A 25,830-nucleotide genomic window follows, 5' to 3' on the forward strand; every position below is an offset into this window, starting at 1 on the left:
ATATTGTTTTTCTCCTTCCAGGAGATATTATTTAACTTTTTCCAATCAGGACCGAATCAGTTAAACAAGCTTCTCATGCTCGGGAAATGTTTAGCAGCAGCAGCAGAAAGACATACAACACAGAAACACAGAATATAAAAGTATAGCGTATAACCTATAAAAATTTACCAACATACAGGAAAAAATAACGAGCAAAGTGTCAAGTGCTTGGAAAGACTTCCTGCATCTTTCCGTTGGATAGCATAGCTTTGGCCGTCTGCTGGAGCTTTTAAAATAATTTAAAATAAACATTTAAAATAAAATAAGCCCCAGAACCTGCCATGAGGGACACCAGCACCTTCTACTCTTACCGTCCAGAACAAACCATCGAAAATAGAACTCCATTTAAAACGTAACTCCTTACTGCTGCTGCTGCAAAAACAAAACAAAACATCTGTGACATAAAGTTGCTTGACGACATCGTCGTAAATACTTGTAATAATTTCTGCATCTGGCTGGTTCTGTGTCACCTGGATGAAACCGAATCCGTCGGAAAGGAAACCAACAGCCGGACATCTTTATCTTTTCCAAAGATATTACCGCATTTTTCGGATTATAAGTCGCAGTTTTTTCATCGTTTGGCCTGGGGTGCGGCTTATACTCTGGAGCGACTTATGTGTGAAGTTATTGAGCTCTCTTGCTCTGATAAGTGTGTGTGTGGCGTGTGACACACACTCACACGCCAACCAATCAAAATTCAGCGGGGGCGGGTCATGGCAGAAGTGCGTTGTGAAAAAAGATGCTACCTGCGACTTCTGTACCGATGAAAATTGATCATTTCGACATTCGCGCTAACTTATAAAAACAACTGAGAAGGGCTGAACAAAAATGGCACCGGAAAGAAAGTTATATTCTGCAGGTTACAAGCCGGAAGGAGTGAAATATGCTGGCGGAAACGGCGATCGAGCAGCGGAAAGAAAGTTTGAAGTTAGGGAGAAACTTGTAAGGGACTGGAGAAAAGCGGAGGTTACTCTTACTGAAATGAAGGAAGCTAAAAAAGCTAATCGCGGGCTAAAAGCTAGCTGGCCGCGGCGAGAGGAACCAGTTCACACTTTGAACAAGGTGCTGCCGGGAGAGGCTTGTCAACAGGACGGTTGCATCTTCACACCAGGTAGTTGCCAAGGAGATGAATAGAAATTAGTTTGCAGGAGGAACTTCCTGGTTTTACCGCTTCATGCAACGCCATCGCCTCTCTGTCAGAGCAAGGACGCCGGAAAGGCTGGAATAATTGGAACTGCAAGTGACGATGACTCTGGCGTAGCGACGTACCGCTAGAAGAGGAAGCGGCGCGTTGTCTACCTTCGGAGTTGGAGGAGTTGTTCAGAAGTGACACCGAAAAAGAAGATTTTGTTGGATTTAGTGATTAAGAGTGACATTGATTGTTTGGTTGTAGCATGTGCCATATGCTACAGCTATTTGAATGACTCTTACGTCATATGTTACGTTAGCATAGCCTAGCAGGCACGTTCTCAGTTCGTTGTTTACGCGTCATATAGGCTATACTTGCTCAGCCCGTTGTTCTCTATTCTATTTTTATTTTAAATTACCTTTCAAGATGAAATGTCTATTCTTGGTGTTGGATTTTATCAAATTCATTTCCCCCCCAAAAAATGCGACTTATACTCCAGTGCGACTTATGTATGTTTTTTTTTCGTTCTTTATTATGCATTTTTGGCTGGTGCGGCTTATAATCCAGAAAAAGTCTGAAAAATACGATAGATATTCTGATTCAAGGGGGGAAAATAAACAAGGTTTTGCCTCATTTCGACAAAAGTTTGTTGACACTGACGCATGGTTCTTTCTCTCCTGCCTTGCAGACGTTTACCGCCTGGTGTAACTCACACCTGAGGAAAGCAGGCACACAGATCGAGAACATCGAGGAGGATTTCCGGGACGGATTGAAACTTATGTTGCTTCTGGAGGTCATCTCAGGTAACCCTCCCACCCCCTTTCACCACTTTTAAAAGTAAGAAATCCCTTTAACGTAAATGATTTTTATCGTAGTGATTTTACTCCATGTGTTCCTTCCGAGTTTAAAATCGAGGTACCGAAAATCCACCCGTGAGTTGGTTTGAAAATCGCAGCGGATCCGATTCCAGTCGTCAACAATGGGCGTGAAATCTACCGTATTTGTGTCATTGATGATCCCCGGGTTTGGTTGATGTTTTGTAAACAATCTAGATACAGTTTGGGATTCGGTGGAAACCTCACTGGACATCCTGGTCCACTGAGTCCACTGGGAATCTGGTTCCTCCCTCGGCTCCTGCGATAGCGATAAAGTCTCGCAACGCGAGAGAAGATTTATGGACGTAGTGAGAGAGGATATGAAGGTAGTTGGTGTGAAAGAGGAGGATCCAGAGAATAGGGTTAGAAGGAGAAGGTGGATCCACTGTGGAGACCCCTGAAGGGAGAAAATGAAGATATATAAATACATATTTCATTTTTTAAGATACGCAGTAATATGAATATAATCATATACAGATATTCATGTGTATCTTGTCTTTTTATTTTCCAAATTAAATAGCCAAGTTAAAAAGGGTAAATTTAGTCGACACATATTTTTTCCCCCAATTTATCATTTATATATTTATTTATTTAAAAATAAATAAATAAATAAATAATATATATGTTTTTATTTATTTATTAAATTTATTTATCAATAAAAAATGTATTTATTGAATAAAAGGAAAGGTGTACAAGACAGTGGTGAGGCCAGCGATGATGTTTGGACTAGAAACTGTTCCAATGACCAAAAGACAGCAGGCAGAACTAGAGGTTGCAGAGATGAAGATGTTGAGGTTCTCTTTGGGAGTGACCAGGATGGAGAGGATCAGGAATGAGTCTATCAGAGGAACGGCACATGTTAGATGTTTTGGAGAGAAGGTCAGAGAAGCCAGACTGAGATGGTTGGGTCATGGACGGAGGAGGGAGAGAGAATATATTGGTAGACGGATGCTGGAATTGGAGCTGCCAGGCAAGAGGTCTGGAGGAAGACCAAAGAGAAGATTTATGGATGTAGTGAGAGAAGATATGAAGGTAGTTGGTGTGAGTGAGGAGGATCCAGAGAATAGGGTGCGATGGAGAAAGTTGACTCGCTGTGGCGACACCTGAAGGGAAAAGACCAAAGGAAAAGAAAAATTTGTCACAGGGGTGCAGGACATGTATGACCGAGACAAAGTGATGATTGAGATGGTTTGGACATGAACAAAGGAGTGTTCATGGTGAAGATCTGGATAGAAGGTTGCTGAAGGTGGAGCTGCCAGGCAGGAGGTCTGGAGGAAGACCAAAGAGAAGGTTTATGGACGTAGTGAGAGAAGATATGAAGGTAGTTGGTGTGAGAGAGGAGGATCCAGAGAATAGGGTTAGATAGAGAAGGTCGACTCACTGTGGCGACACCTGAAGGGAAAAGCCGAAAGAAGAAGAAGATATTTTATTTTTAAAAGCGACTTTTTGGTTTTCTTTTTTTTTTTCTCCTCCTCCCGTCCAGGCGAGCGCCTGGCCAAACCGGAGAGAGGCAAGATGAGGGTTCACAAGATCTCCAACGTCAACAAAGCACTCGACTTTATCGCCAGCAAAGGAGTGAAGCTGGTGTCCATCGGGGCTGAGGGTGAGTCACAAGAGAACACACACACACACACACACATATACCGCACACACACACTCGTGCACGGAACGCCAGGTCGGTTTGCGTCTTTCCCTCTCAAAGTCTGAGGTGTTTCCTTTTTAACAAGGCCATTAGTCAAACCGTTGTGATGTTAATCACTACAGTATGCAGTGTGCGTGTCTCGTCGCCATGGTGACGCTCTTGCTCTTGATTGCCGGAGATGAGCCGGCGCTTTGCGTTTTTCCCAAGTGTGGCTCTTAGGACCAGCAGTCCCCTCGGGAGAAGGTGTCGGGGAGTGTTCACTTTCACAAATAACTGCTCCCTCCAATGAAAGGTAAACAAATCCTTAGGAGACTAAACACCTCCACCCTCCTCGTGCAGATAGGCTACATGTCCTCCCGGTGAAAGCGTAGTGTCCTACCCGTCTTGTTTTGGTGGTACATGTGGAATTGCCGAAAAGGTCGAAGGTCAAGTTAGTAAATGAAGCTTCCTGTTTGACGTACACATTAAAATTTGTGTCATTGTTTGAGACCTTCTAGTCGATGTTTGGGGGGTGGGACTGCGGTTTGGGGTTACCGGCTGGTCGAGCCAATTTGTGCCTGGGTCGTCCTCTGGTAGTGCGGACGGGGGATGGTGGTGATTGATGGCGATCTGTTGGCGCTGATTGTTTTCCTGGCCTGTTTTCCGGGCGCTCAGTTGCTACGATCCTGATGGCCTCGCAAGGTGCGGACAGTCGAACACTGCTTTCCTTTGTCCTTTGCTGGCTGCTCACATGTGGAAATGCAAAGGCTGAAGGCCTTTTCCTGATGCTTTGAGAGTGTTTTCAAACCGTTTTTCTAACTTACCCGGTAGTGAACTCTATGCGGTTGTCTTTTGGAGCCGGAGGTCTAACGTATCCTCCATGGTATGGATGCCCAGTAGACCCGCACAAGTGACACCCTCAGTGTCAGTTAGCTTGTCTTACCACTTTGCGGCAACAAGTTTCCTGATGCAGGCGGCTTGGAAGTGGTTCAGTTCCTTGCAGAACGGTGGAGACACTCGCTTAAACCACTCTAATGTTCACTTTGTCATCACTGACATTTCTTGAAAGTGAAGTGCCAAGGCAAGTGAACTGATGGCGATATCAGGAGTGGCGTACAGTTTTCTTGAAGCTGCCTGATACAAGACTTCTGTGAGTGTACTTATGGCGTGTCCAAAGTTGTTACCGGCCTCTTTGTGCTTGTCTGTTCCCACTCTGTTGCATGTTGCCTTCTGAGGAAGCAAAGAGGAAGTCATTGATGGTATCTGTCTCCACGTTGGTGTTTGCTAAGTCTCCTGAGATTGAACATTGTGTCGTTGAAGCAGTATCTAATGCCAATGCCTGTGATTCAATCTCTAAATGTATTAGTCAGCAAGGCAGAGAACATGATACTGAATAGAGTTGGGTCTAGAAAACAACCACTATTTAGAGACAGGAAACTGTTCAGATGCTTCACCATTGTCTTGGACTCGCCTGCATGCCACCATGGACTTGTTTTCCTTGGCCATCCACACTTCACATCGCCCTGATTCCCTAAAGTCCTGCTCTAAGAACCATGATGATCAGCTTGGTCAGCTCAACATAGGTGGAATTCAGATGGGCGTTCTGTTCCTGGCTTTTCTCTTGGAGCTGGCTTGCAGCGAGCACCACGTCGATTGGCCCACGTCCTTTCTGAAAGGCTCTCTGGTAGAAGGCCTTTCTTAAGGTGTGTCACGAGGCAAATGAACACCACTTTGGTCAGTCCCTTGTCTGTGATGGACAGCAGGGAGTTACTGCGATAATTATTGCCTTTGGACAGATTTCTAATGGACACGTCCTTGAGCTGTCGTGGGACTCACTCATGCCGCCATAAGAGCTGGAAAATCTCCTGAAAACTTGCCCTGCAAGACCCAGTCCACCCTTTTTTTTTTTGGATCTTGACAGGATGTTTGAGCCGGTAGCACTGTCAAGCATACGTACAAGCATACAAGTATACTCACTCATGCCGCCATAAGAGCTGGAAAATCTCCTGAAAACTTGCCCTGCAAGACCCAGTCCACCCTTTTTTTTTTTTTGGATCTTGACAGGATGTTTGAGCCGGTAGCATTGTCAAGCATACAAGTATACTCACTCATGCTGCATTAAGAGCTGGAAATTCTCCTGAAAACTTGCCCTGCAAGATTCATTCCACCCTTTTTTTTGGATCTTGACAGGTTGTTAGAGCCGGTAGCACTGGCAAGCATACGTATTGCTTTCTGTGTCCATTTCAAGGTTGGTTTGGCATCCGGCATCTTGTCCATTGGGCAATCGATGGCTACGTCACGGAAGGAAGAGGAGGTTTTCAGTATGCTCTTGAAGCTCATATTTCAAGAATGTTTGCTCTTTCAGCAATCAGGGTTGACCCACCTGCAGAGATGGAATCGCTGGGCCAATAGATTGCTTTCAAGCATTCACCCGAGTTCATCATGTCCTGGATGTCTGCAGAACCCAGGCTCTCATCATCTGGTGCTAACCATGCGTCCTGCATCCGAGGGAACTCGAGTTGGCTACACCCGCGTTTGGTCCTCCGTGCTTATTTCTCGGATGCTGAATTTGGGGTGCGCAGGTGAGCTTCGTGGGCACAGCATTTGCCTTCAAGCAAACTGTTGGGTCTCTATGTAGTTTTGATCACACCAGCCAGTTAAAGCCCGGCATGTGTTTCTAATTTAGGGCGCCGGGGCAAAAGCAGAGTCCGACTGATGTATGGGGTTGTGGTATTTGTGTACCAGTCAGGCACCCAACTGGAAACCAATGCTTTGGGCGAACCCCGTCATGTTAGAGAGGCGTCACAGTCCGAAATTAAACCCCAATGTCCATTTTTTTTTCGTAAACTCAAATTTTTTTGTCCTAAAACTAGCTCTCTTCTCCATGATTTTCATACGTTTTACTCAAATACCATTGCGTACATGTCCTAAATAAACATAGAACATGATAAACGTGAGAAGATCAGGATTGAAAACACAGGATGTGATGTCATCATTCTTGGTGCTCATTGGATCTCCTCCACGCTAAACTGCAGGAACAGATGTTCTATGGGATGCATTGACAGTGTGTCACACACTCCGTTTGGGGGGTCTTTCCTTTCCACCGGCTACGATGTTACGCGTTGCCTGATGTTTTTTTTGTTTTTTGTTCCTTGATGGTCCACTGATTCCAGTAGACAAGCCGTGGCTCCTCATCGTCCTTTTCTAAGCCTCGGGGAAAGATCTGGAAAATATATTGATAAAAACCAGTGGTGACATCACACCAGCGACCGCCGCCTGCCGCGTCCGTTTCATCCGCCACCTGATTTTTCACCCCGGCTCTGGTTAAAGAGAAGACGAGTTCTCCGCTAAGCGAGTATCCTCAAGTATCCAAACACAGAATAAACTGTGAAATCTGGATGGAGACACTAAACTAATCATTACATAAAGCACTGGAACTCAACTTATCAAAAAGACAAGTTGAATTACGTGTGTGTGTGTGTGTGTGTGTGCGCATGTGTGTGTGTGCGCATGTGTGTGTGCGCGTTTGCGTGCGCGTTTGCGTGCGCATGCATGTGTGCCCAATTTCCATACTGTAAATGTAGGTGCGTGCGTTGTGTGTGTACATATATATATATATGTGTGTGTGTGTGTGTGTGTGTGTGTGTATATACATATATATATATATGGATATGTATGTGTGTGTGTATATATATATGTGTATATACGGATATGTATGTGTTTATGTATATGTATGTATGTTTGTGTATATGTGGGGAGATATACATATGTATATATATGTATGTACATGTATATATATGTATATATATTATATATATGTATTTATACATGTATATATTATATATGTATAAATACATAAATAATGTTTATTTATACACATAAATACATATGTCTAATCATAAAGCATCTCTCTTTATATATGTGTGTATAAATACATATTTTTGTGTGTGTGGGTGTGTTTGCATATATATATGTGTGTGTGTGTGTGTGTGTGTGTGTGTATTTATTTATATAAATGGCTGCCTCTTCAGTTTGCTGTCACCATTTGAATTCAACAGTAGAAATACATTTTCACAGCTTAAAGCACAAAATAATAAAAGTCAAAAAAAAAAAAAGAAAAAAAAGAAAAATGGAAACACTGAAAAATCCTCAAATCAAAAATGCTTTTTAATTTTTTTTTTTAAATTCAAAGCTCTTTGTTGTGTAGACCAGAGTTACACGCATGATGATCATCCTGGAGGAAAAACCTCCCCGATCTGCAGGGAATATGTGTTAGAGAATATAATTAGAGTCAACTGACCCTTTACGCAATATAACTTTGCAAAATCCAGGTTAAACACATAATCAGTTTAACCTTTGACCCCCTGTGACCCCTGGGTTTTCACCCCCTCGCTCCGCATTCATGGTGAGGCCGATGCAGCCCGGAGGAACCCACGGCAACCGAAAACCTTTTTTTTTTTCTGGAGCCGGAGGAGAAAATGAACCGACTCGACGTTAGAAACAAATGTGGAAAATCAAGAGCGGTTGATATAATGATGATTATCTCTGCATAAAAAATGCACCGTTTGCAGTGACGACTAACTGTTCCCGCCGTGACGGAGTCAGAAATGCTTTACAGGAATGACATCATCCAAGTATTGATCTTTCTATTGATGCTTGGAAGTTCCATTTCCGGTGGAAAATAAATTCAGACCGATGTTAAAATAGATATCGCCACAGTTCATAGGGGATGTGCAGATGTTGCGTCCTGCTTGTTCAGCAATACAACTTCGACCTTGTCGACAGCCGATGCTGTTTTTGAGTATTTTTTACAGGGAATTAAACCTTTGAAGCTCCAAAAGCTGGCAACAACACCAAAACAAAACCATGAATATTAGTTTCCCTCAAAAACTGGATTTTTCTCTCCCCAAATAAAATACAAATGCGTGACAGTAGTTTCTTGCATGATGTTCAGGACCGTATATTTTACCGCCGTCGGAGATATTTGGCGTATAGATGTTACTGTTTTTACTGTTGCTCTGCTGCGAAAAACCGATTTCACTCCAGACAAAGCTTCGCCTAACAAGCAGCATATGAGTCCAATAAACTGGCCTTTTTTTTTTTTTTCCCCAAAGTGTTATTTCCAGAAACCTTGATTTAATTTGATTTCCTCTTTCACATCACGATAAAAACACATTTGATTTTTTTTTTTTTTTTTTTTCCTCCTCGCCTCACTGTAAAAAATAGTCATGTGAAATAATCTAACTCAACTAAATTCAAAGTCAAGTCAAAGTCAACTTACCGTGCAAAAATACAAAAAAATTATACAGTATACTCTTGTTTTTCGTGAGGGTTACGTTCCAAAAAGAACCTGTGATAGGCAAAATCCGTGAAGTCGAAACCTTTATTTTCTTTTACAATTATTATACAATTAAATACTCTATTATACATCGCTGCTGTCGTCCTTATCTTTTTTTCTTCCTTCTTTATGGAACGAACGGAAGGTTCATTAATTCCGTAATGCCGACCTACAGCAGCATAGCTTTTACCTTCCCTTAGCATGTCCAGAAGTTTAACTTTATCTGCGATAGATAGCATCTTCTGCTGCCTTTTGGGCCCTTTAGTCGCTCCAGAGCGTTTTGTCAACATTATGGGTTTTAGAGAAACTCGAAATTGCGAGAGAATTTGCACGTACGTCATGTAAATTCGTCAAGCTGTTTTACGTACGTGTACATATTAAACTGCAACGTTATTGACGCACAGGTAGAGAAGAAGCGGAGTGACTTTTTAGCCAATCAGAACGCAGAACGCAATGCACCATGCAAATCCGTGAAGTAGCGAAACCGTGAAAAGTAAAGCGCGTTATAGCGAGGGATCGCTGTAAATAATTTGTCCCAGAGAGCAACGATGAGTAAGAAAAACCAACCAACAAATGAATGAGAAAGATTAAAAAAAATAGACGTGAATGAAGGTTCGAGGAAACAGCCCCCTCAAAAATGAATGGGGAATTATCTTGAACTTAAACTTAATTACCTACAAAGTTTTTCAATAATATATCCCCCCCTTCCCCAACCCCTTTCTTTTGCCGTCTTAAAAATAATCAAAAAATATCAATTGATATTCTCGCCGCTTTCTGCGAGGCTGAGCAGAAGAGCCGAGGCCAGACCAGCATTCCAGACAGATTATCCCCGTGGAACCCCCTCCTGATGGACCCGCCTCCCCCGCGAGGGCGGGACCGGACCCGGGCGGCGTCGCTGCGGGGTTGGGCGCTGGTTCAAATGGAATTAACAGGATTTGCAAGACGCCCCGGGTTGATCGGTCGCGTTGGTTAGCGCTAATCTGGGAATGCATCTGCACGCGTCTGCTCCGCCCTCCGCCCTCCGCCGGCCATCCAATCCCGGCCGACCTCCCCGCCGCGTCAACTGTCCGTCCAGCCGACCCGCCGTCCGGGGTCGTCCGTCGCAGACGCGCCCCGACGCCTTATCGGATTAGCGGGAGAAACCAATAGCGACGGAAGGCGGGGGATTTTAGTGACGGGACGCATCCGATTGGACGTTTCGAGATCTGCCAGCTTATTCCTCTTGGGTTTCATTCACAACTATCTTTTTTTTCTTTTCCCCAACTCGGTCCTTCAAGCTTCATCGGCCTGCGTAGCATTTTGTAGCTTTTGTAGCTTAGCTGCAAGCCAATTTCCCCCGCTTGTAGCTCACGATGTGTAATAACGTAGGAAGAACAACCAATGGCGGCGTTCACAGCACGTCAATATACATTATGGGCTCGATAACAACAAAAGTAACAAGGGGGGTTTTGTTTTTGAGGACTTTATCCGCCGCTTAGTTTGTTACGCAGAATATTCATAAGAATATTTCAGTCATTCAGATCAAGGATGTGTTACTTTAGTGTTCCCTTTTTTTTTTTGAGCTGTTTGTTTCCGTTGGTTGCGCGGGGATATGAATAATAAAACTTTATCAGTTCACAGTATGATAACACTTTATATCAGGCAGTTACAATGATTTTGCATTATAATATTCATAAATAAAATGATTAACATTAGCTAGCTGTTCACCGCAAATAGCTTGTGTGTCCCTTGTTGCGATGAACTTGTAACTTAGGTAGGAATCTTGATATTTTCTTTCAAATGCAGCTTTCTTTTTCGCTGGAACTCTTCTGTGGTCTTTGCTTTTTCATTTTCCTCCCGAAAAAGCTCACCGGCGACTTTTTCAAGCGCTAGCTCGCGGTAGCCGGCGCGTGAAATGGCGCGACGGACGGTGGATGTTTACTACATCCTGACAACATGCAGGGTTCCATCCTGGGAAATGAAATGTGCGCCTCCTTTAAATGTTTAAGAATGGAGAAAAAATAAAAGAGAGTAAATCTTCCCTCCCACTCTTTTCCTGCAGAAATTGTCGACGGCAACGCCAAGATGACACTGGGAATGATCTGGACCATCATCCTCCGCTTCGCCATCCAAGACATCTCTGTTGAAGGTAAAGTCGCTCTCAAATCAGATGGTTTCTATTTATATAAAGCGCCCAATCGCAGCAGAGTTGGACCGTTCATCGGAACGGCTGTCAAACTCAAATACACACTAAATTCAAAACCGCGGGCCAATATTGATATTCATTGACAAAAATCGTCCTTCAGATATACCGTAGCAATGAACCGAACAAGTTCTGCTTAAAAACTACATATGCAAAAGCAAAGCTTAATTCTGTACAATGTATAACTTCATATTGCACACGTGCAAAATTGAAATTCAAATTAAAAATCAACGTCATTCGTTTCTTAACTTAAAATAAATTAAATTTCAACCGTAACCTTTTTGGCCAATGGTAAATGTAAAAAGAAAATAACAATAATAAACCAATGAATTAATAATAATATCCTTCAGTGAATGTGAAATCATTCAAGCCCATGTTTGGAGCTGCAAGAAAAAGTGCATCAAGAAAATGTTAATTCTAGCTCATTTTGCTGATCTGCTCTGGTCTTCTACCTTTCTGTTGCAGAGATTTCATCATAGTTATGATTTAAAAAGTTCTGCAGAGCTCAGGTCATTTTTGCCAATTTTTTAAAATCTATTATTTATTTATTTATTTTTCTGCTTTCTTAGCCTTTTGCGGTGCTATAATTCAAGAACGTTATCACCTTTTAAATCAAACTCAAATACAGATTGGGCCAAAATTCAAAACTGGGCCAACATTGATATTTTTTTTTTTTTTTAAATCTCCCCCCCAGATATAGCAAAGAACATATGGACCCAAACAAGATTTGCTTAAAAACTGATCATGGAACAAGCAACGCTTAATACAATGTATAACTTAATATTGCAAACGTGCAAAATCAAAATTCTGATTAAAAGAAAAACACATCAGAGGTGTTCGTTTCTTAAATTCGAATGAAATAAAAAAAACGTATGCCTCTTTTTATTTGCATCCTGCTGAAATAAATTTCAACAGTAACCTTTTTCCACAGGCCGATAACAAATGTAAAAATCCAAAAACAATAATAAACCAATGAACTAATAACAATATCCTTCAATGAACGTGAAATCATTCAAGCCCATGTTTGGAGCAGCAAGAAAAAGCACATAAAGAAAATGTTAATTACAGCTCAGTTTGTCTTCTGCTTTTCTTTTCACTATTTTTCGGAGGGTTAGCGCGGTGCTAGTATTAGCATAAGGTCGCTACGACTGCTATCAACAGAGGAGAGGGTGTTTATGGGTTGCAGCAGAGCATTCTGGGATTTGTAGTATTAGCGGTACATGCACTGTAAGCTAGTCTACCAGCGGGCTAGCTCTAGTAGTCTTTTGGTACGGCTTCACCGGACAAATATTATTACATTGCGGGCCAAATTCGGCCCGCGGGCCAGAGTTTGATACCTATGGATTAAATTCACAGTTAAAGGCAGATATCATTTATATGGCACTACTGGAGCAGAAAGCTTGGACAGACGTCCAGCTGGAGGCGGCCGGTCTTCTGTCTCGACCGAAGAGCGAAAATAAGAGAGATATGGTCTGATGCTAATTATACCAGTTAGCGCTAACAGCTACATGGTTCTAGCTGACATGACACACTAACTAACATTCATAAAAGAATGAATGATGGACGCCTGGCAGGATAGAATGAGCGGGGGGGAATGAGAGGAGTGTATCATGGGATAACCCTCAGCCGAGTGTGTGTGTGTGTGTGTGTTTGATCATTTCCATACTTTGTCTTATTCATTGGATTTTACTGAAACATGATTTTTAATGAAAACCAAGCGGCGGCAGATCCTCTGAAACTCACCGGATTGAATGAGCGTTGATTTGAATTTGAAAGCCGTCCTCCATCTGGACGGAGACGACGTCGCGCTCAGCTTTGTCCGTCAACACAAACGTGTGACGCGCCAACAGCGTGACCTCATCGGACGGTCACGCTCGGCCAGGTTTGATGTGTGTGTGTTCTACCTTTCAAAAAAAGAGAGAGAAAAAAAACACAACCCGGTTCTAAAACGTTGCACAAATGACTTTTAAGTGTCCTGGAAACCAGAGCTTGAAGCATCGCCGCACACACACACTGCGCCCGTTCACTTCACCTCCACTTAATCCACTCCTAAACAAGGATTAGAAGGGAGTCGGTCGAAGCAAAAGACTTGATTTCCTCCTCTTCCTCCCCCGCCCGGCCTCCTGACCGCAGAGACGTCCGCCAAGGAGGGCCTGCTGCTGTGGTGCCAGAGGAAGACGGCCCCCTACAAGAACGTCAACATACAGAACTTTCACATCAGGTAAGGTTCGGCGCGGCGCCGCCGTCCCATAATGACTCCCAGACGGTTGTATTTGGTCGTCCGGCGGCGATCGATGTCGACGGGTCCCGGAGGCAAACCAGTCTGGGGTGACTTTTGGTCACCATGGCAACCAACTTTGCCAGCTTTTCCATGGGTACATATCAAAACGGGCATCTCGTTTAGGCGAATCATGATGGCTCATCATTGGACGGTGATCGGCGGAGCGTCTGACCCACGGCTTCCCATTGGTCCGTCCGCTGGGCTTCGTAGCCGGGCGTTTATTATTGAAAGACGAGACCCTCAGATGGAGATGAAACAGGCGGCAGGAAGGAAGAGGGGGTGGATGAAATGTCCCAGCAAAAGCAGAGATGACTATCTCGGGTCTTGAGTGTGTGTGTGTGTGATGATATTAGATTATAGGTGGTCCAAGCCCTTAATGTGCTTTCTTAGCGACAGACAACTGTGTGTGTGTGTGTGTGTGTGTGTGTTTCTGCGAGGACATGGGGTCACAGTCACCGCCATCCCGTACTCTGAGAGCCAGGCGTTTAAAGAACCCGCCCGGCTCGTCTTGTCAGCCGGATCAATCGAAAGCCCCCATGAAAGTATCCACCCATGGGGACGCCATTACCTGGATGTCCAGGAGCGCCACGGGTGCCGGCGCCGGTTGAAAATAGCCATGAATAACCTGAAGGCGTCATAGAGCCGTCATTCCTCTCTGGAGTGTTGTTGCTGCTGTCTATTTATTCATGGATCTCTTGCTGTCCCTCGATTTATGGTATTTTCCGCACTATAAGGCGCATCTGATTATAAGGCGCACCTTCAATGAATGGCCTGCTTTAAAACTGTTTTTACATAAAGCGCATATAATAGAAGCTACAGTAGTGGCTGGGGTTGTGTTATGCATCTACTAAATGGAGCTGCGCTAAAGTGAATGTCAACAAAACAGTCAGATAAGTCAGTCAAACTTTATTAATAGAATACAAACCAACGTTCTGACAACTCCGTTCACTCCCCAAACAAGTGAGTGCATTCACAATACGGTACCGTACGTACCGGTAGCTCTTACCGGTATTTGCGCCGCCTTCGTTCAAACAATGTATTCACAACTCCATTTGTCACAGTTCAAATTCGTGGATGTTCATGTCGCTAACTAGCTAGCGCTGTTGCCTTCATTGGATAGCGACCGTAGAGATGCTTCTACTTGCCGCTCTCTGTTCAACAACCTACTGTTCCAGTTTGTCCTCCAACTTGAGTTTGAACTCTGCGTCGTGTCTTTTGAAAGGTGCCATTTCGGTGTGTTTAAACACACACAAGTGGTGCGCGACTGGAATTCCCCTTTATCGTTTTTACCGCCGCTACTTCGGCGACGCCCCCTGACTACGGTAGCCATAGTCAACCAATATTGATCCACATATAAGGCGCATTGGATTTTAAAGCGCACTGCTGGTTTTGAGAAAATTAAAGGCTTTTCGGTGCGCCTTATAGCGCGGAAAATAGATTTACATTCATATTTTTTTTACCTTTTTACCTTCTGACATGTTACGCTGCTGTGACAGGTGTGTCTGAAGAGATGTGACTCCAGGTCAGCTTTCCTCGCCAGCGTTTTCAATTGCGTGTGTGTGTGTGTGTGTGTGTGTGTGTGTGTGTCCCTCTGCAGCTGGAAAGACGGCTTGGGATTCTGCGCGCTCATTCACCGACACCGTCCGGAGCTCATCGACTACGCGAAGCTGCGCAAGGTGAGCCGACGTCACCTCCAGGACCCGCCAGGAGACCCGAGGCCATGGATGTCCTAATCAATATTATCCCGACGATTCCCGCAGGACGACCCCATGACCAACCTGAACACGGCCTTCGACGTGGCAGAGAAGTACCTGGACATCCCCAAGATGCTGGACGCAGAAGGTGAGCAGGAAGTTCTTCTTGTCACGTCCTCTGAAAGCTTCTTCCAGGGCTTGAAGACCCGACGGCCTCCTCTGGACCCTGCTTTCTCTCCAACTTCACCAGTTTCACAACTTTCTGACAAAAGTGTATTCACTTCCTCCGCTGCTCTGTGTATGTGTGTGTGTGTGTGTGTGTTTAAAAAAAAAAAAAAAAAAAACTAATAAAAAACACGTTTTTTTTTTTTTTTTTTTAAATTTGAGAACAAGTACCCGTCGTAGATTAAAAATGGAAAAATAAATAAAAATATTAAAAGGATAAATAAAGACTTTGGCCGCTGCCTGTTAAATGTGAAGCAAATCAAACCTTTAAAAATCTCACTCGGGTCTCATCCGGTTCGCAATACGTTGGATTATTGATTAGATCAGGGGTCGGGAACCTTTTTGACTTTTTTGACTAAAGCCAAATATTTCTTGATATATTTCATCGAGAGCCATATAGTGTTTTTAACGCACAAAAAATGAAATACGTCTTACTTTTAATGCGACCTCTGGTGCTGCATGGATTTGCTGGAAGTGCTGCTTTATATTTGACCGTTTCTATGCAATTTTATTAGCATATTAGACAAACCGTAGATCCAAATGCTAATTCCTCCGTCCACGTAGCCTGGAACGCACGGTAATCATCGTCTTTTTTTTCTTCGTCGCCATCTTTTCCGTTACGAGGGTTGATGCAGATAAAGTAGTTGGCTATTTGATAAAATTTGGCTATTTGATCAAATTAATTTCTTCACCTTTACAACAACCCAGACGTGCTCGGAAGCCACCGACGGTAATTTCTGTTTACTTTAAAATGACACGTTATTATGAAGAAATACAACAAGTATTTTAAAATCCAAACTGATTTTTTTCCTTTTTTAACTCAAAATTGCCCGGGAGCCACATGGCATCACCAGAAGATCCATAGGTTCCTGACCCCTGGATTAGATATCAGATTGCATCTCCTGCCAGCACAGCAGATTGATTTTTATTCAAATCAAATTGATAAGAAGGCGTTTCCCTGACGACTTTGGTTTCCTTCCAAATAAAGATTCGCGGTTTTGACTTGAAATTTTTGCCCAAACCGAAGACCGACTGCGAGATCTTTGTTTTTCCCCCTTCGGTCGTGAAATATTTGGTTCTTCTCGTTTTGAAAACTCGTCATTCGTCTCTCTTTCCTTTCGAATCCGTTTTTTTTCCCCCCTTTTTTTCCTTCCACCAGCCTCTCCTCCGAAGCTCATCTGGACGGCACGGACTCTGCTGGATGTAGTTGATGTTTTACAGCTGATCTCCATCTCCACTTCCTGTTCCATCATTCATCTAACCCCCCTCCACCCTCCACCTCCTCTCTCCCCCTGCAGACATTGTGGGCACTGCCCGTCCGGACGAGAAGGCCATCATGACATACGTCTCTAGCTTCTACCACGCCTTCTCTGGCGCCCAGAAGGTATCCTGGATGCAGCGTCTCCTCCTTCTTCTTCTCACTTCTTTCCACCTCCAGGTTTTATGTTTTGGTTTCCCCCCCCCTCTAACGCTCTCTCTCTGCAGGGGCGTCGCTCTCCTTCACTTCTGCATGGTTCACGCCTCCGAAATTAATTTAAAAAAATAGAAAAAATAAATTAAAAAAAAGGCATGATGGGATGTCACTTCTCCGGGAGGTCAAAGGGCACAAGCGCTTCTTCTTCCCGTCTCCCCGACTCGCTTCCCGATAAGTTCCTCGTTTTCGCAATTCCGGCATAATTTAAAGTTATTTTTTATTTCGCCGCCATTGAACCCCTTTGTTTTTTTGTTTTTTTTTTCCCCGTCACTTTCTTGCACATTCTTATTTATGCCCAACTTATTTTACATTCATTTGGGATGACATCATTTCCTGCCCATTCCTCAATAATCCCCTTCAGGTTGTTTGGTTTTATTCACTGCTCAAAAAATGAAAGGGAACACGAAAATAACATGTTCTCGATCTGAATGAATGAAATATTCTCATTCAATATTTTATTTTCTCACAAAATGTATTGTTTGGGAGCAGGATATCGACAGATATACAGTCCAGTGTGGAAAAGAGGGAAAGGAACGGATTCAAGCGGGTTGGAATGGGTGGAGAAAAGAGATAGAAGAACATCAGCCAGAAGCAAAGGAAAGGTGGAGGAGACGCTGGTGAGATGATCTCCAAACACTGACAATGACCTAAAGACATGAAGCAGAGCTGGAGGTCAAAGAGATGAAGATGTTGAGGTTCCAGGATGGAGAGGATCAGGAATGAATCCATCAGAGGGACGACACACGCTAGATGTTCTGGAGAGAAGGTCAGAGATGGTTGGGTCATGGATGGAGGAGGGAGAGTGAAGATATTGGTAGACAGATGATGGAATTGGAGGTCTAGATGAAGACCAAGGAGAAGATGGATGGATATGAAGGTAGTTGGTGTGAGAGAGGAGGATCCAGAGAAGAGGGTTAGATGGAGAAGGTGGATTCACTGTGGAGACCCTGAAGGGAAAAGATGAAGATATATAAATTTATATTTCATTATTTAGGACATGTTGTAATATAAATATAATTACATACAGATATTCATGTATCATGTATCTTGTCTTTTTATTTTCCAAATTAAATAGCAAAGCTAAAAAGGGTAAATTTATTTTACACATGTTTTTTTTTTCCTGATTTATTATTCATTTATTTAATTAATTTAAAAAAATAAAATAATGATAATAATAATAGATGTATTTATCAATTAAATTTATTTATTAACAAAAAATATTTATTGAATAAAAGGAAAGGTGTACAAGACAGTGGTGAGACCAGCGATGATGTTTGGACTAGAAACTGTTCCAATGACCAAAAGACAGCAGGCAGAACTAGAGGTTGCAGAGATGAAGATGTTGAGGTTCTCTTTGGGAGTGACCAGGATGGAGAGGATCAGGAATGAGTCCATCAGAGGAACAGCACATGTTAGATGTTTTGGAGAGAAGGTCAGAGAAGCCAGACGGAGATGGTTGGGTCACGGACAGAGGAGGGATAGAGAATATATTGGAAGACGGATGCTGGAGTTGGAGCTGCCAGGCAGGAGGTCTGGAGGAAGACCAAAGAGAAGATTTATGGACGTAGTGAGAGAAGATATGAAGGTAGATGGTGTGAGAGAGGAGGATCCAGAGAATAGGGTTAGATGGAGAAAGTGGATTCGCTGTGGCGACACCTGAAGGGAAAAGACCAAAGGAAAAGAAAAATTTGTCACAGGGGTGCAGGACATGTATGACCGAGACAAAGTGATGATTGAGATGGTTTGGACATGAACAAAGGAGTGTTCATGGTGAAGATCTGGGTAGAAGGTTGCTGAAGGTGGAGCTGCCAGGCAGGCGGTCTGGAGGAAGACCAAAGAGAAGATTTGTGGACGAGGTGAGAGAAGATATGAAGGTAGTTGGTGTGAGAGAGGAGATCCATAGAATAGGGTTAGATGGAGAAAGTTGACTCGCTGTGGCGACACCTGAAGGGAACAGCTTAAAGAAGAAGAAGAAGAAGATATTTTATTTTTAAAAGCGACTTTTTGGTTTTCTTTTTTATTTATTTATTTATTTATTAATTTTTATGATTTTATTTTATTTTTTATTTTTGCTAAACACCAACCTGGAAAACATGGGTCCTGGAAGACATCCAGAGATGCCCCCCCCCCCTAAAAAAAAACAAAAAAAAAACAAAAAAACAAAAAAAAAAAAAACAAACATCTTGTGAGCGTGAGAAACGGCGACAACCTCATCGGGTAAAGAAACAAACCTTCAGGTAGACGGGAGAACACAACGCTTGTGCTCGTTCCTCCTCTTGTGATTGCACCTCCTGCTGGACCTTTTTATGTCTTCTCTCCTTTTTTTTTTTTTATTTTACTTTTTCTTTTTGTCTCTTCTTTTTACTCTGGTGCGTCTGTGTCTCCTCCGTCCTCTCCCTCCTCTGTTCCGGGGCAGACGTCGTTAGCACCCTGCGGCCCGATGAGAAGGCCGTCATGACCTATGTGTCGTGTTACTACCACGCCTTCTCAGGCAAGCAGAAGGTGAGGACTCGCCCGCGAGGAAGAACCTCCGGAAGGTTCTAGTGACCCGCAGAACAGGCGGGCCGAACCTCACGCACCTGGAAAATTCTCAGAAAAAGCGCCTAAAATTAACAACCATGGGCATTCCGGGCAACGCACAACTGTTGAGCCGCATTTTGTCATAAACGTCCAAAATGTAATAACTTTTTTGTAATAAAGCTGCATTTTGTAATAAACTGCCCCGACGCGTTTTGTAATAAATTTTGCCGCATTATGTAATAAGTTTTTACATATTGAGGAGATTATTACAAAATGCACTTGCAACTTTTTTATTCTCTAGGAAATGTAATAACATGGTGCATTATGTAATAACAATTCTAAGGCATAGTTTATTTGTTTGTTAATTGTATTTTATTTTACATTAAAGTATTTGTAAAAGCTATTATTAGCATCACTGTACTAGCCTAGTAGCAGTACTTAGCAATTACTATCAGTACACTATTCAAAGGTTGCATTAACAGAGAATATTCTATAAGTTCCATGTTATTACATTTCCTAGAGAATAAAAAAGTTGCAAGTGCATTTTGTAATAATCTTCTCAAAATGTAATAACTTGTTACATAATGCGGCAACATTTATTACAAAATACCTTGGGGCAGTTTATTACAAAATGCAGCTTTATTACAAAAAAGTTATTACATTTTGGACGTTTATGACAAAATGTGCTGTTATTACAAAATGAGGCTCAACACACACACACACACACACACACACACTGCCTGAGCATGTCTTAAGAAAAGAAAAAAAAGCTAGCGAGAGAATATAACCTGCAGCCAGAAAAGGTTAATCGAATGAAAATAAACACTTTTTGAGAAGTGAGAAATCAAATATGCGGCCAATTCAGTTTAAAACAGATAAATGTATTTTCCGGCGTTAGAACGAGGAGGGAAAAAGTACAGGAAGAGAAACTCTTCCCTGATCCTGACCTTCGTTATCAGTCGACCTTTTCAAACAAGGTGGATATTTTACCGATATGCAAATAATCAATTTCGTAATAATCCTCGCCAGATAGTTTGGTCTCCCACGCCGGGGGGGGGGGGGGGGGGGGGGTGGTTTGGCTCCGCCCCTTTTTCACCTCCTAGTATCTTCCCTCTCGCACTTCTGAGCTGAATAGCCATGATCCGCCGTTTCATTTCCCTCCTCTCTCCTGCCTTTTTTTTTTTTTTTTTTTTTTTCGTCAACAAACGCCGCCGCCGTTCGCTTTCCAACCCGGCGTCATGGATGTCGTCGTCACGGGAACCGCGCTCAGCTCACGCTGGCTAAGTCCACGCTGGCTAACGAGGAAGTTCTGCGCCTCCTCCCACGCTGGGCTCGCATTGTCACGAGAACACACACACACACACACACACACACACACACATGGTTGCGGGTGCCTCCTGGTGTCTAACCTGACAGGAGGTGCAGTTTTTGAGTCCTTATTAAACCCGAGGCTCCTCATTCTTCCTTTCCCGCCCTCTGCAGTCTGCAGATGCTAAGTTGCTAATTTTAGCATCTCCGGCTAAAATTAGCAGCCGGAGTTTCCGTGATGCGTTCAGGAACCGTGTCCGGCAGAGGAAAGAAGGAAAAAAAAACAAAAAACAAACGCAACCTTGCAACCTGCAAAGATTCGTTCCCGGAACGAAGCGCTCGTTTGGCGGAAAAACACGCCGTCGGTTTATCGGCCGCTAAAACAAACATGGCGTGACGAATTGCCGCCGACGCTCCGCGACGACGCCCGAAAAGTCCCGCCGCCGTGTTTCTGTCTCACGCCGTGTCTCCCCGCTTCGTCCTCGCCATCCAGGCCGAGACGGCGGCCAACCGGATCTGCAAGGTCCTGGCGGTCAACCAGGAGAACGAGCAGCTGATGGAGGACTATGAGAAGCTGGCCAGCGATGTGAGCACCACCCCGACTCCTCCTATGATTATCACTTAATCTACCCCTCTGTTATCCCAAAAACCCCTTCATCCCGTGACCTCTGACCCCTCAGGGGTGTTTGTGCTCGTTCGGGTACTTTGAGAAACAAGCGGTTCCACTCATTTGCAACATTTTTCAAACTTAAAGAGGACAATAAGCCTGCGTGAGTGTGTGTGTGTGTGTGTGTGAGCTGAACTAGCTTTAACACACACACACACACAGATGCACTGTGGAAGATGTTGTAAATGTTGTGGATCCAGCAGAAGCACAGATGCAGAGCTAAACGTCACTTACATTTGTTTCTAGAACATTAATAACAAATGAATTGACTGGTTATCTTCTGTTTTTTGACACATGAATTACACACACACACACACACACACACCTCCTCATTCCACTTTTCACCTCCTCCACCTTCAACTTGCTCATTCCTCCACCCTCCTCAACCTGTTTACCCCCCCACCCTTCACACACACACACACACACACACACCTGCCGCAGCTGCTGGAGTGGATCCGCCGCACCATCCCCTGGCTGGAGAACCGTATGCCGGAAAACACCATGCAGGCCATGCAGCAGAAGCTGGAGGACTTCCGGGACTACCGCCGCCTCCACAAGCCGCCCAAAGTGCAGGAAAAATGCCAGCTGGAGATCAACTTCAACACCCTGCAGACCAAACTGAGGCTCAGCAACCGGCCCGCCTTCATGCCCTCCGAGGGCAAGATGGTGTCGGTAGGTCCGGCCGGCCGACGCGCCCGAATATACCCCGATGTTTATCACACGTTTACATATTATTGTATGATATAAATTAGCGTTTCCTCAAGACGTGAAGCAAAATCGTGTTAGAATTCGTCGTGTCAGACGTTTTCTCAACGTCTGCAGCTTCGCGCTGCGTTTTTAATTTAATTCAAACGAAGTTTCACAGTGACTTTCAAATCAGAAATATGTAACGGGAAATAATAAGTGGTTTATCAAGATTTCCGTTTAATGCAGCTCGAGCTTGTGATGCTCTTTGTTGCTTTCTTCTCCCCAATATTTTGGATCTAATCATAAATTTGCATTGTTCTCTAAAGCCAGGGTGGGCAAACCACGGCCCGCGGGCCACATCCGGCCCGCTGGTCTTTTAAATCCGGCCCGCCAAAGATCGGTACAGAATTCATACTTAATCTGAACGATTGAATGAGATGAGACGAGAACAACTTTATCTATCCCGAAGGAAAATGTTGTGCCAGAGATTCAAGTAAAAAAACATAACAGTAATAGATAATAGTAGAAAGGAGGAAGAATAAGAAATACAATGAAATATGAATTGTCTTAATTTATCAATTTATTCAATTTTATTAATTAATTTAACTTAATTGTCTTGAATGATCGGATCAGATAGGAGGTTATTTCATTTTTAGAGCTACTTGAGAATTTTCTGGACGTGAAGCTACAAGGGAAAAAACGTTTTTTTGCGTGAAATGCGAGCGAATGTCGGCGCCTTCGAAACCGAGCTGGTTTTATTTTCAAAGCCTGTGAACAAATGAATTTTTTTTTTTTTTTTCTAAATGTTTCATATTTTGTGCTGATGCGGCAACTCGTCACTACGGTCCCTAAAGCCTTTCCATTTATAGGGATTCCAGAAATAGAAAATTAGAAATGTAATAAATAGAAAAACTATATACAGCCATAGTTCAACATGTAATTGTATTTATTACAACTTACTCATATTATTCATATTGTAGCGTTTTTAGTCAAGGTAAACACCTGGTTGATGGTAAAATGTCCGTTTGATAAGCAATAGCTGCTCCTGCTCAATTTCAGGTTAAAAAAAAAATTAAATGCACCCCAAAACACACCCACAAAATTCCCAGCAACCCCAAAATCCCACAGAAACAAGCATCGACATAAACCCCTACATTCGTGACTTGCTACAATACAGGACTGTCTCAGAAAATTAGAATATTGTGATAAAGTTCTTTATCTTCTGTATTGCAAATAAAAAAACATAAATGCCTTTTTCCAGGATATTCTAATATTTTGAGATAGGAGTTTTGAGTTTTCTTAAGATGTAAGTCATAACTTTTTAATTCCTCTTCCCTCAACCGCCGGGAATCTTCAATCTTTGTAGTTACTGCTAACAGTTAAGACAATTCATATTTCATTATATTTCTTATTCTTCCTCCTTTCTACTATTATCTATTACTGTTTTTTTTTTTTTACTTGAAACTCTGGCACAACAATTTCCTTCGGAATTAATAAAGTTGTTCTCATCTCATCTCATAATCAGGAATATTAAAATAATAAAAGGCTTGCAGTATTTCAGTTGTTTTGGAATGAATCCAGAATGTATGACATTTTTGTTTTTGTAATCGCATTACAGAAGATAAAGAACTTTATTTACAATTTATAAATAATAACACCAGTCCACGTCACTCAGCGAATTCAGCCGAGGCCCGTTTATAAAAAATAACCCCTAAATCACGCGAAATGTAAAGAATGTTGTCTTCAGATTCCTTCAAGATTCATTTCTTGACGCTTTTTAAAAAAAAAAAAAACCAACAAATAAACCCGATTAAGACTAAATATCCTCCGGAGCTCCGACGTCTTGTCAGAAGGTCCTGGTCTGTGACCTCCAGGACATCAACAACGCCTGGGGCGGCCTGGAGGGGGCGGAGAAGGGCTACGAGGAGTGGCTGCTCAACGAGATCCGCAGGCTGGAGAGACTCGACCACCTGGCCGAGAAGTTCCGCCAGAAAGCCGCCATCCACGAAGCCTGGACCGAAGGTATGGTTGCCGTGGCGACCGGGGGGAAAATCCGATAGAGGTGTTCACCCGCTCCGATAGAAAGAAATGGACTTGTTTGTTTTTTTTTCTAATCGATTTGATTGGCTGATAGCTATTAGCTTAGCATCACTCTAGATAAAATACCGTAATTTACGGACTATTTAGCGCACCCGGATATCAGCCCACCGCTTAAAAATAACTAACATACATACATACACATAAACTTTTTAGAAAATGCGTACCAGTAACATCCAGCAATTCATACTGGTAATGTCTTCGCACGCATCAAGACCGAACACTCGATTTTAAATATGTATTTTACCGTCATTTTTTTTGGACTATTGACCGCACCTGAATGTTAGCCGCAACGGCTAAAAATAACTAAATGAATCTATGTGTCGCTATATAGGTGTGGGATAATTACATAGAAATACATACCGGCGACTTCCACAAATACCTACTGGAAATACTTTTTTCCGAACAGCTGCTGTAACTCGGCTGATGAAAAAGATGAATAATAATTAACACAACGAAGAGTCCATCTATTTTCTTTCCCCGCTTCGTCGTCCTCCAGCCGATCTAACTCTTCCTCCTGCGTGCTAAAACGCTAAAGTCGTCTTCTTCTTCGCTGTCGGAATTCAACCCAATTTCATCAAAAACCCCAAATGACGCGCATCGTCGTTTAGGGAAAAAAAGCAGCGGCTTATAGTTCGGAAATGACGGTACATTTATTTTCTTTCGATTTCAAAATCCAGTGATCTATTTGAGAAGGTTCGAATCCCGAGCGTCGGCGGACATCTGGACGGTTTTGCCTTGAGCGTCTGGCGTCTTCTCGCAGGCAAGGAGGACATGCTGCAGAAGAAGGACTACGAGACGGCCTCCCTGTCCGATATCAAGGCCCTGCTGAAGAAGCACGAGGCCTTCGAGAGCGACCTGGCCGCGCACCAGGACCGCGTCGAGCAGATCGCCGCCATCGCCCAGGAGCTAAAGTAGGAAACCCGACCGATCGATACATCTTCCTCTTCGTCTTCTTTTGGCTTTTCCCTTCAGGTGTCGCCACAGCGAGTCAACCTTCTCCATCTAACCCTATTCTCTGGATCCTCCTCTCTCACACCAACTACCTTCATATTTTCTCTCACTACGTCCATAAACCTTCTCTTTGGTCTTCCTCCAGACCTCTTGCCTGGCAGCTCCACCTTCAGCAACCTTCTACCCAGATCTTCACCATGAACACTCCTTTGTTCATGTCCAAACCATCTCAATCGTCACTCTGTCTCGGTCATACATGTCCTGCACCCCTGTGACAAATTTTTCTTTTCCTTTGGTCTTTTCCCTTCAGGGTCTTCACAGCGAATCCACTTTCTCCATCTAACCCTATTCTCTGGATCTTCCTCTCTCACACCAACTACCTTCATATCCTCTCTCACTATGTCCATAAATCTTCTCTTTGGTCTTCCTCCAGACCTCTTGCCTGGCAGCTCCAGGCCGATCGATACATACAGACCAAAATAGCGAGCGTCCCGTGATGATGTAACGTCATTTCCCCTTTTTTTTCGCCCCTGTAATCTTCATTCCCCTTTGAATGGAGGTCATTTGGAAGCTCTAAAGCTCAAGCATCCTTTATTCAGGGATTCTGAAGAGTTTCCACATTAGGGAGCTGGTGGTGAAAAGCAAGGTTTATGCACCAGGATAAGGACAAATAGCAAAAAATGTGTATGAGCACAAAAGAGGCAAATTTTTAGATGGCTATTTGGTAAAGTAAACAAAT

At 43.2% G+C, this 25,830-nt stretch overlaps 1 protein-coding gene across 5 annotated transcripts in view; it reads left to right on the top strand.

Moving 5' to 3' along the window:
* The window catches only part of actn1 (actinin, alpha 1), a 63,093-nt gene that overhangs the window by 24,539 nt on the left and 12,724 nt on the right, over positions 1–25,830 (top strand). For 3 of the 5 annotated variants that reach the window (XM_086158485.1, XM_086158450.1, XM_086158468.1), the window contains exons 2-12: positions 1,857–1,971; positions 3,527–3,646; positions 11,044–11,130; positions 13,318–13,405; positions 15,063–15,141; positions 15,226–15,307; positions 16,683–16,768; positions 21,180–21,272; positions 21,795–22,025; positions 23,915–24,062; positions 24,901–25,051. In XM_086158485.1, the coding sequence (XP_086014611.1) occupies positions 1,857–1,971; positions 3,527–3,646; positions 11,044–11,130; positions 13,318–13,405; positions 15,063–15,141; positions 15,226–15,307; positions 16,683–16,768; positions 21,180–21,272; positions 21,795–22,025; positions 23,915–24,062; positions 24,901–25,051 (1,280 nt within the window). Of the gene's footprint in view, positions 1–1,856; positions 1,972–3,526; positions 3,647–11,043; positions 11,131–13,317; positions 13,406–15,062; positions 15,142–15,225; positions 15,308–16,682; positions 16,769–19,274; positions 19,361–21,179; positions 21,273–21,794; positions 22,026–23,914; positions 24,063–24,900; positions 25,052–25,830 lie in introns of all 5 variants that reach the window. The other 2 variants (XM_086158458.1, XM_086158477.1) reach the window with 1 other exon arrangement.

Source organism: Fistularia commersonii, chromosome 1 (assembly GCF_037954325.1).
Source record: "Fistularia commersonii isolate RoL2024-O1a breed Wild chromosome 1, RoL_Fcom_v1.0, whole genome shotgun sequence".
Taxonomy (NCBI): domain Eukaryota; kingdom Metazoa; phylum Chordata; class Actinopteri; order Syngnathiformes; family Fistulariidae; genus Fistularia; species Fistularia commersonii.